The 18,272-nt window shown below is 52.9% G+C and overlaps 1 protein-coding gene across 5 annotated transcripts in view; it reads left to right on the top strand.

Annotated features, from left to right (window-relative positions):
• Erg (ETS transcription factor ERG) overlaps window positions 1-18,272 on the top strand; it is a 129,657-nt gene that overhangs the window by 26,990 nt on the left and 84,395 nt on the right. For 3 of the 5 annotated variants that reach the window (XM_060370812.1, XM_060370810.1, XM_021656572.2), the window contains exon 1: window positions 16,264-16,419. The exons of 1 other annotated variant lie outside the window; for it this stretch is intronic. In XM_060370812.1, coding sequence (XP_060226795.1) covers window positions 16,306-16,419 — 114 coding nt within the window. In that variant the 5' untranslated portion in view covers window positions 16,264-16,305. Of the gene's footprint in view, window positions 1-15,921; window positions 16,072-16,263; window positions 16,420-18,272 lie in introns of those variants that run through there. One more of the 5 variants, XM_021656570.2, reaches the window with a different exon arrangement.

Below are 18,272 nucleotides of genomic sequence, written 5' to 3'. Positions count from 1 at the left end.
GAGAAGAGGGTCAAGTTATTGAGAAGGTGGTCTGGTTAGTGAGAAGGGGATTCTAGTTACTGAGAAGTTGTCTAGTAAGTGAGAAGGGAGTCTAGTTAAAGAGACAGGGCCTTAGTTAGTGAGAAGGGGGTCTAGTTAGTTAGTGAGAAGGGTGGCTCTAGCTAGTGAGAAGTCAGAGGAAGCACACTGGGTCCTTCCAGCTGTGTCCCTGTCATCACTCACAGGTCCTGTTGTCCCTGCGGTGTCCCCACTGCGGTTGCTGTGAGGAAAGCTGCTGTTTTCACAGTCACTCAGGAGTTACTGTGCCAGCACCCCTCAGTGTCCCCAGGCATCCCTGTGCCGCACACATAAAGGATGGGTTCACTCTGAGCAGGTTAAACACAACCCCCCGGGATCTCTGCTGGTGCAGGCGGCTCTTGGAGCAGTGGTGCCTGCCAACTTTCCTCGTCTGTGGCTGTTCTGGGATGTTCTCCTGACAGAGGCGCCCTGGGAGAGTTACTTGGATTTCACCTCGGGCTGGTTGGGCAGGCTGTGGTCATGGCTCCTGTGATCTTACACACATTTCTCACTGTGGACTCTGCTCTCAGGAAAGTCACTCTAGGTGGCTTCTGTTAAATGCTGGATTCCTGGCACCTGTGGACAGCTTCCTGTGACCATTTCCCCCCTTACTCTTCCCGGAACTGAGATACTCCTACATTTCACTCAGAATTCTTAACGTGCATTTGTCAAATCTTGGAATAATTTCTCCCTTTTGCTACCTGGTTTTAAATATATATATGTATGTGTGTGTGTGTGTGTGTGTGTGTGAGTGTGTGTGTGTGTGTGTGTGTGAGTGTGTGTGTGTGAGTGTGTGTGTGTGTGAACCGTCAGCCTGGGGATGTAGTGCACTGGCAGCGTTCCTGCCTGGCGTGCCTGAGGTCTCGGATTTGAGCCCTCCAAGGCTCGGTGGAACACAGTGCTAAGAGCCGGAGGCAGGAGGAAAGCCTGTCTCAGCACTGGGAGGAACCGGGGCCTCACACAAGGCGACACGATGGTTAAGCCACACTCCTCTCTGTGGTGTGCAGAGCTGAGCCGACATGTTCTCTAGGCCGCTGCGCTGGCTTCTGGTTCTGAGGACTTAGGTTCATCCGTGGTTGATTTGCCCCGGCCGCACCCCAGAACCGGGGAACAGGTTTTCTCCGTGAGCTCCACCAGGAGCTGTGTCCCCCCCCCCCCAGTTGTGTTTTCATGTCTCATCTTTCTTGCTTTCAAAGTGAGCATGTGTTTATAGCAGCACGAATATGGTTGATATTTCAGTCGTCATATTTAATTATATTACACCCAGTCGTATATGAAGGTATAAAATGTCTTGAAAGTTAAACTTTTCACATCAGCAAGACTGGAATAAACTTTATCTGTGGTTGCTCTGAGGGGTCATGAGTGCCCCGTCCCCTCATGACGTGGTATAGACTCTAATATACATTCATAGTCCTGATTTCCCTTGGCTAGCTTCTAGAAACGTCTGATTAATACAGACCAATTATGACAGAGGCTGACTAGGGTCAGCAGAAATGAGGTGGGGGTTGGTGGCGAGGGAGAGAGAACCTGATGTCTGGCTTCCTGTTTCCAGTCAGCGTGGTTTGTGTATGGGCTGTTTAGTGCTCAGTCCTCCAGCCACACCCCAGTAGGGGAGGAGTTCCTTCCTCGGGACCCCCAACAGCATCTGTGTCCGTAATGGACCACACCAGACTTCTCTTCTCCAAGCGTCTGTGTTCTGCATCTCAGAGCCTGCACCCGCCCTACAGCCACAGTATCAAACACTGTGAGATTCTGTTCAGACTATGAGTTCTTAACGTGTTGTGACCTCATTTTCCTGAAATAAGTGAGTTTGTGGCTTTGCTCTGACTCCCAGGGGCCCGAGAGTCTCTTCCCAACCCCAGACGCTGCCTTAGTCAGGGCTGCTATTGCTGCGATGAACACCATGACCATAACCAAGCTGAGGAGGACAGCATTCATTCAGCTTACACTTTCCCATCATAGACACTCTCGGAAGGAAGTCAGGACGGGAACCTGGAGTAGGAGCTGAGGCAGAGGCCATGGAGGGGGCTGCTCACTGGCTAGCTCCCTGTGGCTTGCTCAGCTGCTTTCTTAGAGACCCCAGGGCAGCAGCCCAGGGGATGGCACCACCCACAGTGGGCTGAACCCTCCCCCATCAATCACTAATTAAGAAAAGTTCATGTAGGCCAGCCCACAACCTCATCTTATGGAGGCGATTTCTCTCTTAGCTGAGGTTCACTCCTCTTAGAAGACTTCAGCTGCGTCAAATCGACATAAAGCTGCCCACTATAGGTGGGATCGATAGAAGGACTGACAGACTGGGATCTGAGCTTGCTTCCTTCCCGTTTGCCAGGCGCAGTGGACTGATGGTGTGCGTCCTGGGTGCCCTACGTATAAGCCGCTGTCCTCTTGGAGGAGGGAGCTGCATGGCTGAGGTCAGGCAGAGCCAGCAGGATGCCGGTGTGAGCTGGCAGAGGGAGTGGGCGGCTGGCAGATGAGGCCTGCGTCTGTCACACTTTCCTTTCCCGGAGGGAAGAGAGCACTGGGGAGTGATGGAGGGGTGCTCGGGCTGGCCTTGTCTGTGAGAAGCCGTGGGTACCAGAAGCTCAGCCAGGCCACCGGACTAGAGCTGGGGCACTGCAGAAGTCTGTGAGGGATGAGAGAGCCATGGGCAGTAAGACGTGTGCATGGCTGGCCTTGGTGGCAGAGCCGTGGACATGTGACCCAACCCAGACAGGTGGTAGAGGGCTGCAGGAGGCCGTGGGGCACCATTTTCTCGTCACGCTGGCAGGAAGGAGCCTAGGGAACCATCTGGGCATCTCTGCTCAGTTGCTGCTCTGGTTTGGGTCTGGTCCATGTCTCGGCAGCTGCTCTGTGTGAAGCCTCACTCCCTGCACGAGCTGCTTAATGCAGCGTTATTGTTGGCTGCTGGGGCTTCTTATCCTGTAGTTTTTATTTTACTTTTTTTTTTTTTTTTTTTTTTTTTTTTTGAGAAAGGGTTACTCTGTGTAGCCCTGGCTGTCCTGGACTCACTTTGTGGACCAGGCTGGCCTCGAACTCCCAGAGATCCGCCTGCCTCTGCCTCCTGAGTGCTGGGATTACAGCCTCCCTGTCCACCTTGTTCTTTGAGACAGGCTCTCTTCCTGACCTGGAGTGTGTTGGTTGCATTAAGCTCACTGGCTGGCTAGCTGATCTGGAAGGACATGCTGGCCTACTAGTGCTGGATTTTAATCCTAGGACAGCAGAGCCTGGCTTTGCTTCTTGTAACCAAGGTTTTGGAGCAGTGGAGGCAGGTTTCCTCCAGGCTCAGTGCGTCACTGACTGAGCAACAGCCTCAGTTCAGTGGGATATGTTCTGAGTTTGTGATCAGTGGTCTCACCGGAGTGTCCCTGGTTCTGCATTTTCCATGGGAAGCATTGCCTTCAGAGGCCAGAGGACTCTGGGGCCACCCCGGGCTGGTGGCCACAGTTGGTCTTCCACCAAGTGTCTTTCTCTCCTCTAAGCTTTTGACCATTTCTGAAATAAAAGACACTTTCTGCATTCAGAAATCCCCCCCCCCCATTTGCTCTTTAAATAGCCACATGGTTCCATTCTACCCTGGTAAAGGAAGTCTGACTTCTCAGTTTCAGTTGTAGAGTATTTCACAAATGCTTTTACTATTTTATTTTAAACTTTCAGCTTACTCTGCTGTGGTGGCAGGCGTCGAGGGCCCACACCACCTGAGGCCGGCAAGGTACAGGAAGGCTGAGTTTGGCTCCTGGGTGCCTTGGTGACCCCCTCATCTGAAGCCATTGGCAGAGGTGAACGCTGAGTATCTTCCCAGCAAGCCATGGCCATATCATTTTCCTGGCTCAGTGGTCGGCTCACTATTCCACTCTATGTCCCATTTAAATTTATTCTGTTTATGGAAACCTGAGCCAGAAAGACTCAATGTTGGCAGCTTATGAAGGCAATTCAGGCTCCATTTCTGACACCAAGAATACGAGTTCAAGTCAAATAGTGCATTCCATCGCCCGTCCCAGCTTCATGGCTAGCGAAGCTCTGGGCGAGCTTGGGTTGGGTCTCAGGGCTTCCAGAGATGGCTTTGACTGAGAAATGATGGGTTTAAAGGCACCATCCAAAACACAACTTCTGGAGGTATGAACTAAAAAAATAAATGAAGGAAAATTGGATTAATTTTTATAATTCTACCACTTTGATTCCAAGCTTAAAAAAACAAAATGTCCCTTTCAGAAAGCCCAGCCTTGACCCTGGACATGAAGATTCCACAAAGGGCAAGGCAGCCTGAGGGCTGAAGACGTGTCCGAGAGGCCATCGGCTCTCATGGTGGTTGCTGGGCTCTGGAACGTTCTTTGTGAATTCCTTTGAAATTATGTTTTTGAAACCAGATCTCAGCCCTGTCTGCTGTTGACTGTTTTCATGTGAAATAACACGGGAACCCAGTAGCATCGGACTGAGAGCCCAAATGTTTTCCCCATGGGTGGTGAGTGTCTGCCCAAAAATTCCTCTGGCACACGGGGTGAGAACGAGAGGGCTGTTCCGGGCGTGCAGCTCAGGGAAGCATCAGGCCCGTAGTGCGTGGCTCCTGGCTCCAGCCCTGCCCCTCACTCTCTGGCTTTGAGCAGAGGCGTTGGCCCACGGTGGCTGTCTCCTCGCCCTTGCGCTGGGAGGAAAGGCGCCTGGTCAGTTTCTTTCGTCATTTTCTCGTCACAACCAGTAGCCACCAGTGTAGACTGAATCTCTTCTGGGGGAGTGTCTGTGGCCACGTCTGTGCGAGTTGTCCTGACCGATGTGGAGGGCAGAGCTCGAAGTGGGCGGGGTCACCACGAATGTCAGGGTGCGCAACAAGCAGTCTTTCTTCCTGGTTTGTTCCTGAGTGAGTCCCGGCTAGATTCCCTCATGTATGGGTTAAGCCCAGGAGTGTCAGAGGAATCTCCCCCCTTCACCCTGCAAGTTGCATTTCATCAAAGCTTTTGGTCACAGCAACAGAAAAAAGTTCTGGGATCACCTGGTGATGGGAGAGACAGGCAGGTGTGCCAACACATTGGCATTCCAGGACACTGTCACCTTCAGCGTTCGTGCCAGAGAACCCTGTGACAAAAGCACAACGAAAACATCCCACGAAAGCACAAAAGCACAGAATGCCACAGTGTTCTACCAACGTGTGTAATTCTGTGTTGGGCCCCGGGCCTCGTGTGCTTGGCAGTGCCTCGCTGTTCACCAGGCATCTGCTGTGACTTGTGGCTGGGGTAAACCAGAACAGGAAACCCCGCAGCCGGCAACCCTCTTCACTTAGGACAGAGAGGAGGTGAACCACAGGGACACTTTCCTGAGTGGCGTTTGGGAGATGCTTGTGCAGGTGCCCATCAGGAGTTGGCACGGAGTTGCACCATTGCTGTGTCACGTTGCTTCTCTGCTGTAACAGCTGACTATCTGGCTCACCGAGCCAGTGATAAGGAAGGGTCGGCTGGGGAGGGGAGCTGGGACAAGCAGTGGACCCACGTTGGCCTGGGTGTGGAATTTTGAGGACTCGGATTGTGGGGCCGAGGGTGTGGGTTGGGGAGGGAGCCAGGATGTGGGCGATTCAGTGGCATCATGTGAAAATGATGTTGGTGGAAATCTGGCCCCTGCTAGACACAGAGCTTTCCTTTCGAGTTTTCACCGTGTGTCTGTGTGTGACGTGTGCACACACGCATGGTGCCTGTGGGGCCAGAGGCAGCGATCCCACAGAGGCCTAGTTCACAGACACAGACGGCGGCAGGCAACGTGACGGTGCCAAGGACTGAGCCGGGGTTCTGAGGTAGTGGTCCTCCTGCCATGTCCCTCTCACCCTCCTGTGTCCTCTGTAAACGGTTTATCTTGCACAGATGCAGGAAAGCGACTGTCCTGGCCGACAGGGAGCGGCAGTTGTAGGCTCGCAGACGCTGGCTAATGGGTGTGGGCCTTCTCCTTGCGTTTCTGTCATTTTGAGTCTGAGGAGGAGATTGGGTTGCTCAGGTTTCAGGTCACCAGAAACTAACAGCCAGGCATCGAGACTGGTGTGAAAAACACTTACACAGACGAGAATGTGTTTTTGCCTTTGTCCAGTGTGAAGCTGACTTCCGGGACAGGACCTGCACTGAACCTTGATAAAGAGCCAGACATTATCTTGAGTCCAGCCTTCACAGTGCGTCGTGAAGCTGTGTGTAGGAAACCAGTTGCTCTGAAGGAGACATCTCCACCTCCAGTCCCGCCGTGACCTGGCGTGTAAAGCGGGGGTTTTGAACTTGGCCGGTGGGCAGTTATGGCAGGCCCAGTTTATGACTGGTTGTGATTTTGCACAGCCGTATTGTAAACAAGAGAGCAGGGTGGTCTAGAGATTTGAAGTTATGACATGTCTTCTTGTGGTATTCATATGCTCTATCCTTTTCAGTGTTAGCAAATCGAGATAAAACATCATTTATTATAAATTTATAGATATGGTGGGAAGGAAGATGCACAGTTTTTAAAAAAAATCCATTGCTTCAGACCTAAATCCTTGCATTTGAACAAAGGTACAGATCTTATTTTACATCTTTTGATTTTATTAACTACTTTTTGCCAGAATTTATATTTGAAACAGCTCATGGTTATACCATGTCTTCAAAACAGTTTTTTTTTTCCTCTTGGCAGCACAATCATTTGCTGGGAACATACAGAGAAAAATTGCTGATGCTACCCTAGGTTCAGATTCAGACGGTTTTTCTGTAACAGAAGATTCTCCGTTTGGGAATGTTTTTATCTATAGGTGTTGCCAGTAAAAGCAGTTACAGTCCCACACATGGGAACTTCAGCTGGTGTCAAGGTAATTGTGCATTTACACAGAAGTCCCTGAGTTCTGAAAACTTACCTTTTGTGTAGTTTATAGTTATTATTCTTGTGTGTGTGTGTGTGTGTGTGTGCGTGTGTATGCAGGTACACGTTACAACGTGTGTGGTCAGAGGAGGAGTTGTGAGTCTGTTTCCTCCTTCCATCAGTGAACTCAGGCTGTTGGGCTTCTCCTCAGGAGCCTCCTTCCCAGCCTGAGCTCTCTGTGTTTTGTTGGTGTCACTGTTTTGTACTCCAGAGGGATGGCACGCCGGGGAGGGCGTTAAGTACACCAGGCTGGTGACGGGATTCGAACACCCCTACAGAGGTGAGGGCTGTAACAGCAGACTCGTGCATGGGGTGACACAGGGTGGTGTGGACACTCTCAGCCCAGCCGGCCTGCACAGCAGGAACAGTATGTCAGAGCTGTCCCCGGGAAGGTGGGGAGCGAGCCAGCCCTGGGAGCTGCCCTCTGACCTCCACGCCTTTGACGGTGCATGCTCATACAAATAAAAGAATTAAAAATCACATTTTTCTTTTTTCAAAGGTTTATTTTTATTTTTAAATTATGTGAATGCATGTGTTCAAGTGGTGTGAGAGCATGAATGCAGCTGCTTGGAGAGGCCAGAGCCGGCCGTCAGGCCCTGCACTGGAGCTAGCGGTTTGTGAGCTGGGTGAGTGGGGTGCTGGGAACTGAGCCCAGGTCCTTTGCAAGGGTGGGATGTGCTCGTGACCTCTAGGCCATCGCTCAAGGTTTGTTTTATCACAAACAGATAATTGAGTTGTATCACTTCTGCTTCTTTTGTTCCAGATTATTTGAATTTTCTTTCCAGTGTCTATTTATCAGTTTATTATACATTGATTCAGACAACTTTTCATTCTTTGATAAATCTAGCTTTGCCGCAGAGTAGATTTTTCTACTTTGTATTGCGTTGGGTTTGGTTGTAAGCCACTGGGATTTCTGTGCCTTGTCCACCTGTGAGGGGGCCTGGAATTTCTCTCTAACCAAATGGCGCAGTCTCATGCCTCCTGTTGGCAGCAGACTCACTCCCTTTCCAGCGACTTGGAAAGTTGGATGAGTCTGCCTCAGTCACGGGGTTTTGCTGATAAATGGATGGCGGCTTTTCCTTTCTCTTTTTCTTGTTGGCGCATTCCTTTAGTGGTACTTAAACTGCTTGGTGGTGTTTTTAGTTCTCACGACTCATAGACCGTTTACTGGCTGCAAAGAGGAAGAATGATAAGCTGAAATGCACTAAAATTAAGAAAAATCTGGGGTTTTAAAAGCACAGGCCTGTGTGTGCATGTGTGTGTGACAGTCTGTGTGGGTCAGTGTCAATCACAGTTAAAGGACATCAGTCTTACTTTCCAAGACACTTTCTAAGCCAAGTGTGGCAGTGAACACCTGTAATTCTACCTCTTGGGAGGCCAAAGCAGGATGGTGAGTTCCAGGCCAGCCTGGGCTAGGAAGTGAGAAAATGTGCAGCCTTTCACGGTTGTAGATAAAGGGCTGAGGAACAGGTGCTATCATTTATCCGATCCTTGCGTGATGGTCACCATGACCTCTTTTAACTTTCAACTTTGATTATTTCCATCTCACTCTTTAATTGTACTCAACTGGTTTATAAATAGTCTTTTAAGAAGACCAGATTGTATGTGTGAACGCGCATGTGTTATGTGCACACATGCCACGCACAGGTGCACATGTTTCTGGGTGAATGTGTTTACGCATGTCTCTCGTTTAACCGGAGCTGGGCTGGTGACTGGCGAGCCCAGATGTGCCCTTATCTCTGCTTGTCACAGCTCCAGGTTACATCTGTGTGTGGTCACACACGGGTGCTGGGGACTTGAACTCCTGTTCTCAGGCTTGCACAACAGTGGCTGTCCCCCTGTTCTCCTGGACCGCCTCTCCGGCCCAGAGTTGGCCACAGTAACTGTCTCTGCTGTAGACTCATTTTCTTGGGTTCCCACTTTCTTTCTCTGTGTTTTTCTACCTTTTTGATTTTGAGGTTGTTTCCCAAGGAGCGAGGGGGTCAGTTGCACCGTGTCCTCCGAGCATACACCGTTTATTTCCCAAGTCCCAGCACAGGCTCTGGCCAGAGGCCGTCCCCCGGTGGATCACTGTGTCTCTCTGTTTGGATTCTCCTTATCCAGAAGTGAGCAATTGTCTGTAGGCGTCAGTGTTCCCACGTCTGTCATGTTTGTGCGACCTCACAGGGCGTCTTCACTCTTCCTGGTTGAGGCACACCCTTCACCCAGATCTGGCCTTGGTGCTGCTGACAGGCTCCTCACTTCCTCGAAGTCCGGGGATCCGGGCTCTGTGGTGCCAGCTCCAGGCTCATTTTCTTCGAGAGCCGGCCGTGACGCTTGCGTGCTGACAGGCCTCCGTAAACAGAAGTCCCCGCTCTGTTGGTATTCCTTACTACCAGACAAAGTGTGAATGATAGGGGGTCGTATTTCAGTGAGCGTGTTAATAGACACAAAGCAGTAAAGAATCTACACCATCACACTGATTCTTTAGCATTTTAATATATTTTCTTCCCTCCCTCTCTCTACTTTTGGTTTTTTTGAGACAGGGTTCTCTGTTTAGCCCTGATTGTCCTGGAGCTCGCTCTGTAGACCAGGCTGGCTCAAGCTCACAGCGATCCTCCTGCCTCTGCCTCCCCAGCGCTGGGCAATATGTTTTCTTGAAATATGAGTCATGAATTGTACACAGCTTTCCCAATCATATTCACAAACTCGTGACTTAAAACATCGTGTCATGCTCTCAGTCCCCAGCTGTGGGGGGATTTCCACGTGTTCCTCACATGTGTGGCTATACACACGATACACTTTGAAGCAGCTCGTAATCTTTTCTGTGAGGCTCATTTGTGTCTGCATCCTCCCTCCTTCTCTCAGCCCACAAACTCGCTGAGCACAGGCATAGGCAACACTCCAGTTCTGGTCTGCTTTTAGCCCGGAACGTGGCCTCACTGAGTTGCCCTGGCTGGACTCAAGTGTGCGGCTCTCCTGCTGAAGGGAGGTGTGTGGCAGTTGCCGCAGCTTCTCTTCTGGTTGTGGTAAAGCAGTGTGACAGACTTGGCCGAAGGGCAGCAGGTTTGTTCTGGCTGCCATTCAAGCCCGGGGCGGGAAAAGTAGCTGCTTTCTGCGGTGGTGAAACCATGGCCAGAAGGGCATCAGGAGTCCTGTGGGTCCAGAGGGAGACCGGTCTGTCATCAGCAGGCTGTGTGTGCACGCACACACATACAAACAGTATTCCCACCCTCACACAGGCGCACACATATGCCCGCCCCACCCGTATCTTCACCCCCACACCCCTTCCCTCCGTCTACACCCCCCACAACCCTCCCAGCTCTTCCTTCTTACACACATGCCCCCACACCCGTAACCCCACACCTTCCTGTGCCCCCATTGCCCGTACCACTGACCCCCTCAGCCCTGTGCACACAGGCTGAGCCCGTGCCCGACACCCCCGCTTCTACCCCATCAACGTTTCAGCTCACAGCACACACCAGTCCCGCTGTGGAGCTGCGTAACCCCAGCCCCTCTGCGCCGGCGGCTGTCAGCCTTCTGCCCTCACCGCACACGCGCTGGGCGGCTTTGTATAGGGCATGCCAATGTCTGTCCTTGCAGGGGCGTGCAGCGCCCTCTAGTGTCAAAGGCGAGCCGCTCGGGGCTGGGGTGAGGGCAGTGCCCTCTCTGGACTTGCAAGGTGTTGGGGCGGCTTTTCTCTCTCCTGGATTCTTGTGTCTGGGGCATCACAATGGGGCTGGGAGATGGCCCAGTAGGTAAAGTGTGTGAAAATGGCTCACAGTTGGGAGTTTCACACCCCAGCTCTACATTAAAAGCCTCAGGGGTGCCCACGGAGGGGCTGGGGGCAGGAGGCTCCTCTCAGGGGCCCAGATCATCATGGGGGGGGGCAAAGCCATGCCTCCCCCCAGGACACAGTTCACACAGTCATGACACAGGTAACATCTCAGTTTCCAAATAGTGAAAAACCTGGAGCCGACCCCAGCACGCGTGGCAGAGCCGTGTACAAGCGTGGCTGGTACCTCCGTGTGCCCCTCCCAGTGTGCCCTTTGCAGGCCCAGCCTCAGGGTGATGGCTGGGAGGAAAGTGACGTCTCTGCATTACCTGTGCTCACGCACACTGGCTGTGTGTGCCAAGCGCTTGCAGTGCTTGGGGCACAAAGGCGCACAGTGCGATCGGGGTTCACCAGTGGCCTAGAGCTTCACTTTGTGTCGCAGTAACCGTGTGTGTGTGTTAATTTTAAATCCACAAACCGTGAGCAACACATCGCAGCCCCAGGGCCCGGTGTTAACACCCCAGGCGTGCAGGGATGAGAGCGAGCAGGCCCAGCACACTCCCGGGAGCGAGCCGGACCCTGAGGACGCTGTGCGGCCCGAGAGCCCACAGAGCCACTCGGGGAGGGAAGTGGCAGCCCGGTCGCTGAGAGTGGAGGACCTAGTGTGTGATACGGTTTCCTTGCTCTGAATTCGCTCAGATCCAACAAGGCTGAGCACTGTTCACACTCACAGCAGTGTTGAGCAGTACTTGCTTACGTGGCAATTTGCTTGTTTCTCTGTGACCTACTGGGAGGTACAGCAAGCACAGACTCAAGACTCATTCACGGACACACATGAGCACACACCCGTGCACACATATACACACGGGCACATGCATAGACACGTACACTTACATACATACACATACACACAGATACTTGGACATTCATACACACACACACACACACACACACACAGAGAGACAAACACACAGACAGACAGATACACACACACACACACACACACACACACAGACACAGACCTAACACACACACAGAGACAAACACACAGACAGACAAATACACACACACACACACACACACACACAGAGACAAACACACAGACAGACAAATACACACACACACACACACACACACACACATACTCGGGCACACTCAGTAGCGCTTTGCCTGACGGGATTCATGCTCATCATGATGCACACTTGGGTGGGAAGGCGGTGCCTCACGCATCTCAGCCCCGTTCCCAGCAGCCTTTCTCCGTGGTGTGAGGGAAGTTCCGCAGTGTGTGGAGTTTTCCACTGCGGGCAGCTCCGGGGGCCGGAGCTGGATCTGTGATCTCAGGCGTGCCCCTGGCAAGGTTCTCGGACATCCTTCTTGCACAGTCTTGTAAATAATCCAGACAGTGAACATTCTAAGATTCATGTCATCTGGGGAACAGTGCTCAGCATTTCTGTTGGTCTTAAAAACCCTGTTTCTTTCATGGGTGAGCACCAGGAGGGGTGCTTTAGAGGGGTGCGTGTGTGCATGTGTGCACACGGACAAATGGGTGTGTGTGTGGTGCGTTTGCATACGTGTGGTGTGTTTGTGTGTGTGTGATTTGACTACCTTGACATGGGCTTCCTGAACCCTAAGGTCAGTGGCGTGTCAGAGCCTTGTCACGCTGGCTGCCACAGTGCCCACTGGAGTGTCTGGTGTGAGAAGTGTGTGTCGTCAACGCCAGCAGGGTGCGCTGTGCGCTGCTGGCCACTGTAACACACAGGAGCGTCTTCGGGACTTTCTTAGTAATATTACATTTTAAAAAAGAATGATTGTTTTGTGTGTAGACATTTAAAGGAATACGTGTGTGCGTGTGTGTGTGTGTGTGTGTGTGTGTGCGCGCGCACGTGTGTGTTTAATGTGTGCGAGTGCCCCAGGAGCCCAGAAGAGGGGGTCACCTCCCTGCATCCTGTGCCACCCGACCTGGGCGCTGGAAACCAAACCCAGTGCTGTGCAAGAGCCGCACGCCCACGCTGGCATCTCACACGGCTCCAGCAGGAGCGCACGTGGTCTGCCAGACCTGAGTGTGTGCTGTGTGCACACCCAACTGGACTACATTTCTCAGGCGTTTGCAGAACCGTCACGTGTTCCTTCTGATCTTAATATAAAACTTTAACAGCCTGGTGCAAGTGTTGTAAAAACAGAAATGAAATAAGGATGACTGGAGGTGCGGAAGGAGCGAGCGTGCTCTGCGTGTGCGTTGCTGGCTTCTGCTTGTGCCTTTAAAACAGGGTCCGTCTGTGAACGCTTTACCCATGATTCTTAACTTACCAGGCAGCAACCTTCCCTATCAGTAAGTATCTGTGCACGGCATAATTTTCCTACAGTATTCATGTGTGTGCATGTGTGCATACACGTGTGTGAATATCCACATGTGGAAGTGGCCTATTGCTCTGTATTTTGTTCTCTTGAGTCAGAGCCGCTCATTACACCTGGCACTCACCAGCCCTAGTGCTGGAGTCACAGGTGGGCGTGGCCATGGCTGGGTCCTTCTGTGGGTCAGAAATCATACCCTCCTGCTTGGGCTGAGAGAGCTGTTACCTGCTGGCCCATCTCCCCGACCCCATCTCCAAGTATGTGGTGGTGGTGGTGGTGATGACGGAGGAGGAGGAGGTGGAGGAGGAGAAGGAGGAGAAGGAGGAGAAGGAGGAGGTGGTGGTGGAGGAGGTGGAGCAGGAGGAGGAGAAGGAGGAAGTGGAGGAGGAGGTGGAGAAGGAGGAGGTAGAAAAGGAGGAGGTGTAGGAGGAGGTGGAGGTGAAGAAGGAGGAGGTGGAGGAGAAAGAAGAGATGGAGGAGGAGGAGGTGGAAGAGGGGGAGGAGGAGGTGGAAGAGGGGGAGGAGAAGGTGGAGGAGGTGGAGGAAAAGGAGGAGGAGGTGGAGGAGAAGGAGGAAGTGGAGGAGGAGAAGGAGGAGGTAGAAAAGGAGGAGGTGTAGGAGGAGGTGGAGGTGAAGAAGGAGGAGGTGGAGGAGAAAGAAGAGATGGAGGAGGAGGAGGTGGAAGAGGGGGAGGAGGAGGTGGAAGAGGGGGAGGAGAAGGTGGAGGAGGTGGAGGAAAAGGAGGAGGAGGTGGAGGAGAAGGAGGAAGTGGAGGAGGAGAAGGAGGAGGTAGAAAAGGAGGAGGTGTAGGAGGAGGTGGAGGTGAAGAAGGAGGAGATGGAGGAGAAAGAAGAGATGGAGGAGGAGGAGGTGGAAGAGGGGGAGGAGAAGGTGGAGGAGGTGGAGGAAAAGGAGGAGGAGGTGGAGGAGAAGGAGGAGGAGGTGGAAGAGGTGGAAGAGGAGGAGTTGGTGGTGGTGATGATACTGATGGTGGTGGTGGTGGAGGTGGAGGAGGTGGTGGAGGTGATGATGCTTATTGGTGATGGTGATAGTCATGGTGTTGGCGATGGCGGATATTCCACTTGCAGATGCCTCTTGTGGGGTAATTAGTGTCATGGGTGGTTGGGCCCCCAGAGGGAAGCAGCTCACAGTGCCACAGGGCACAGCCACGTGCCAGGGTCCTGCTGGGTCCATGGCTGCTGATGGCACAAACGTTGGCTGTTCAAAGCCACAGCTGGTGAATGCACGAGTGGAGCCACCACAGCAAGACGGCAGGGGGCATTTGTCCTAAAATACAAACAACCAAAAATCAAAAACCACCCCCCCCAACATAACCAAGTGTGAGCGCTGAGTGCTGAGAGTTTGTTTCTCTTTCTCAGGACTGGGCGGAAGCTGCTGGAATAAACAGCTCAGAACTTTGAAAATTTTAGGGGAAACGTGGTTTTAATCAGCTGCCATCTCATTCTTTGTCCAGAGATAAAAAGAGCCTGAAGTCAACATCCCCAAAAGTCGCTGCTCAGAACCCACCACCTCCAGAACTTTCTTGGGAACTAGTGTTCTTATCCACTGTTCTTTCTTGCCTTGTAACCTCCTTCCTCCTGGTCCTGTCCTCCTCTTCCTCCTCCCCTTCCTCCTCCTCTTCCTCCTCCCCTTCCTCCTCCTCTTCCTTCTCCTTTACCTCCTCTTCCTCCTCCTCCTTCCCTTCCTTCTCCTCCCTTCCCCTTTTCTTCTTCTCCCTTTCTTTCTGAACTGTTGGAGTTTAAACCCAGAACCACCGCAATTCAAAGCTGTTGTTTTTTCCAGAGAACAGTAGTTTCCTGACAATGAGTGATGACGGTTCCAGGGCTTCCTTCAGGGGGCAGCGATGGCCTGACCCTGCGGCCTGGGTTCACACACTTGAGGAGCCCTTCTCCTGGCCATCTCTCTAGCTCAGAGTTCTGTTGGCATCCGTGGTCCACAGCGTGGGTGTGTGTCAGAGGGTGTGTGTTCTAGAATGTAGAAACTAGGTATGTGTGTATGCATGAGCGTGCGTGTATGTGTGTGTGTGTGTGTGTGCGTATGTGTGTGTGTGCGTATGTGTGTGTGTGTGTGTGTGTATGCATGAGCGTGCGTGTATGTGTGCGTGTGCGCGCGTGTGTGTGTGTGTGTGTGTGTGCGCGCGCGTGTGTGGAGGCTAACAGGTAACTCGGTGTTAATTCCTCAGACACTGGTGTGTGACTGGTTGGCTCTGGCTGGCCAGCTGGTGAGCTCCAGGCCCCGCTCGTCTCTGACTCTCAGGGTTGGAAGTGTGTACGGCACCACTCGCAGCTTTCTGTCTGTGGGCCCGGGGGCCTGCACTCACGCTCGCATGGTGAACACTCCTGACTGAGCCTTTCCCCTGGCCTTACACCACTGTCTAAGAACAAGATTTTGATGTTTCCTTTAGTTTTCTCGGTCACCTTGATTCCAGTTGTCTATGTTTTCAGCTCATTTCTGGGGACAGAGATTTCTGAGTGTGGAGAGGGGCCCTGAGGTGGAATGGGCATCCTGTGGGGACCTAGCCAGCTGGCCAGCAGCCTGCCCTGCTAAGCATGCCTGTGTGCGTGGTTTGGTGAGCCTCGGCCCATGTCCTGGCTGGGTGGCTTTCCTGGGGCGGGGGGGGGAGAGGACGGGCACCAGGCTGAGGCGCAGCCGTGCGGAGCCCGTACATCTGCATCCTGCTCTGGCCTGGTGCACTCTGTCACACCTGCTGTGACAGCCCCAGCCGGGCCAATCCAGGCCCCCCATCTTTAATTAAAAAAAATCCTCCTGGCTGCATATCATCAAGAAAAACAACATTGTTTTCAGGGTCTCTTATCTCTCCACTCCCAAATATCCTGTTTCTTTGGGCTGGGCAGCCAGGACCAATAGAAACCTCTTCCTGCCATTGGCTGACTTCATTTCCCAGACTTAGCACAATCTCATCCGCTCTAAACAACCTCATCAAAACCACTTTCTGGTCAGAGAGAAGCAATAATTATCATTTACATTTATTAGCGATCGATAAACGTGATTGCACTATGGCCAGCACCATCAAGGTAAGGAGAGGCTCCCCCCGCCTTCGACGGTCGGGTTCTTTGCGCGCTTGGCTTCCTTTATCGGGCAGATAAGTCAGGGTTGGGCAACACCCCCCCACCACAATAGAGGACAACAAGATTTCCTCTGCCCTGCCTGGTAAATTTCCTTTTTCCTACTCCGACCATCCGCAAGGCTTAAAAACTTCAAACTCAGAAAAAAATTGGGGTTTCTAACTTGGCCGTGGCGCGCCCTGGATGGCTCTTGCGGAGGCTTTTTGGAGCACTTCTGAATTTTCAGATTCTCTCCCTGTTCCTCACGGATCTGGATGTGGGTCTGACACAGGCAGTGAGCGGAGGTCGGAGGGCAGGGTGAGAGTCTGGTGACGGTGAATGTCTGGGGAGCCAGCAGGTGTGCCCGCGCGTGCCCGTGGAAGTAAGAGTGCTCCATGGCTGCTGGTAACAGGAACAAGTGTTGACTTGGACTGTGGGACCTCCATGCTCAGAGGACTTCTGTAACCCCAAACGGTGGTAACTGCGTGTGTTGGTGTGTGTGCCTGTCACAAATAAAATACCTGCCCGCCTATGCTCTGTTCGCTTTCTCCTAGCGCTGTGTGTACCCTATGTGGCCTGCAGAGCCATGGGCGGCCGTCCTCTTCTCTGCCCTGGTTGGTCCTCTGGGTTTTCTTGTAAATGTTTCTGGGGGGAAGATGGTGGAGCTCCGTGTGCGGGCGAAGCTGCACGCGTGGAAACTGAATGCGGGCCGGCTGCCACAACAGGAGTGCAAGGAGTTGCGCTGGGGCAGTGAGTCCTCCGGGGCACACTTGGGCGGCTGTGGGGACATCTGCAGCAGTGGGGACAGTCGGCAGACACAGACACAGGCAGGCAGCAGGGAGCGTAGCATTCGTGTGTCTCAGTCCAGGGCACAAGGCTAACAGGTGATGTGCGTGGAAACTCGTGCCCAGATGGAGGTGAAGCGTGGGACGCCTGCTCTGGTGTGACACCAGCCGCGGCGGGGTTATGTGGCGTGTAAACGGTCTCACAGTCCCCAGCTCTCCTCTCTCAGGTGTGTCTGTGATCCTGGAAGGCTCCATCAAAGGCTGGAGGTCACGTTCCCTGACTCCAGGGACTGGGGCCTGAGGTACTTGCTAGGTGACCTAGAGGGGAATTTTCACACTGGCCATGATGTGCTCTGCTTTTAGATAAATACGTGGAAATATCTGATCTGTAGAGCCCCAGACGCTGCCTTTGGGGTTCTGCCTTAGACTCTCTGCATCTCAGAACGCTGAATCAGATGCTCTGTGTGAATCTTAAATGGTGTGAGCAGAGGCTCAGGTGGCCCCGCTCCCCAAATCAGTGCTTAAAGGGCACGGAAAGAGCAGGCGTGTGTAAGGAGGACAGCATCTGAGGACACTATAGTGCGATGTTTCATTTTCAACCAGGTTTGCAAAGAAATCCCTTTCGAGGTCTGTGCATTTTGTCTCCTGAATACATTTGGAGACACTCGTGTGCTCTTGTGCAGGACTCCATTTGTGGGGGACTTCTGTGTTACACTTGTGTCCTGTCTCCCTGTGATAGATATGAGGCTCAGGGAGTTCTCCCAGGCCCTGTGTTAAAGTGTGTCTCTTCGGCTGGCTGGCTGTGGGCTTCCCTGGGGAGTGCGGGAGGGGAGGACAGGCCCGGGCCTGTGCACTGCACCTGTAATTGTGCCGGCTGGCACCGGCCACAGCCTGGCGTGGGGAAATGTCCCTACAGGCTCAGCTTCCGACTGCAGATGAGCTCGGAGGAGTCGTGGGTGTCTTGGTGAACAAAGCACTGAGCCCTTTTCCAAGCAGGCACTCAGGCTCCCGTGGTGGCCCAGCTTCCAGGGCAGGGTTCTTTCGTCAGGCTTTCCCCTCGCTTGTGTGGTGCCTGGCCTTGGCGGCTGGAGGTATTTTCAGGAGGGAGAGGTGTTTTAGGAGCTGGGGTTCCTCTGTGCAACTCATGGGCTTTAGGAAGAGGGCCCTAAAACAAGCAGCTTAACGGCCGGGCCAGTGTCCATGTGCAGGCCAACGGAAGACGGCCTCGGGGCCTCCCGAGCGCATTCCTGCCAGGCTGAAGCCAACCCTCCCAGACTCCCTGACCTTGTTGGCGAAGCCCTTTGTCTTTTGGGAGTCTGAGGAAGCCTGGATGTGCACAGCGTCCTGTACTTCAGAACGCCCGGGACTGACTAGTGTTACGACACA

The sequence above is a fragment of the Meriones unguiculatus genome, chromosome 17 (genome assembly GCF_030254825.1).
Source record: "Meriones unguiculatus strain TT.TT164.6M chromosome 17, Bangor_MerUng_6.1, whole genome shotgun sequence".
NCBI classification, from domain to species: Eukaryota; Metazoa; Chordata; class Mammalia; order Rodentia; family Muridae; genus Meriones; species Meriones unguiculatus.
Note: the sequence above shows the minus strand (reverse complement) of the source record. Positions and strands in the feature narration are given on the sequence as shown.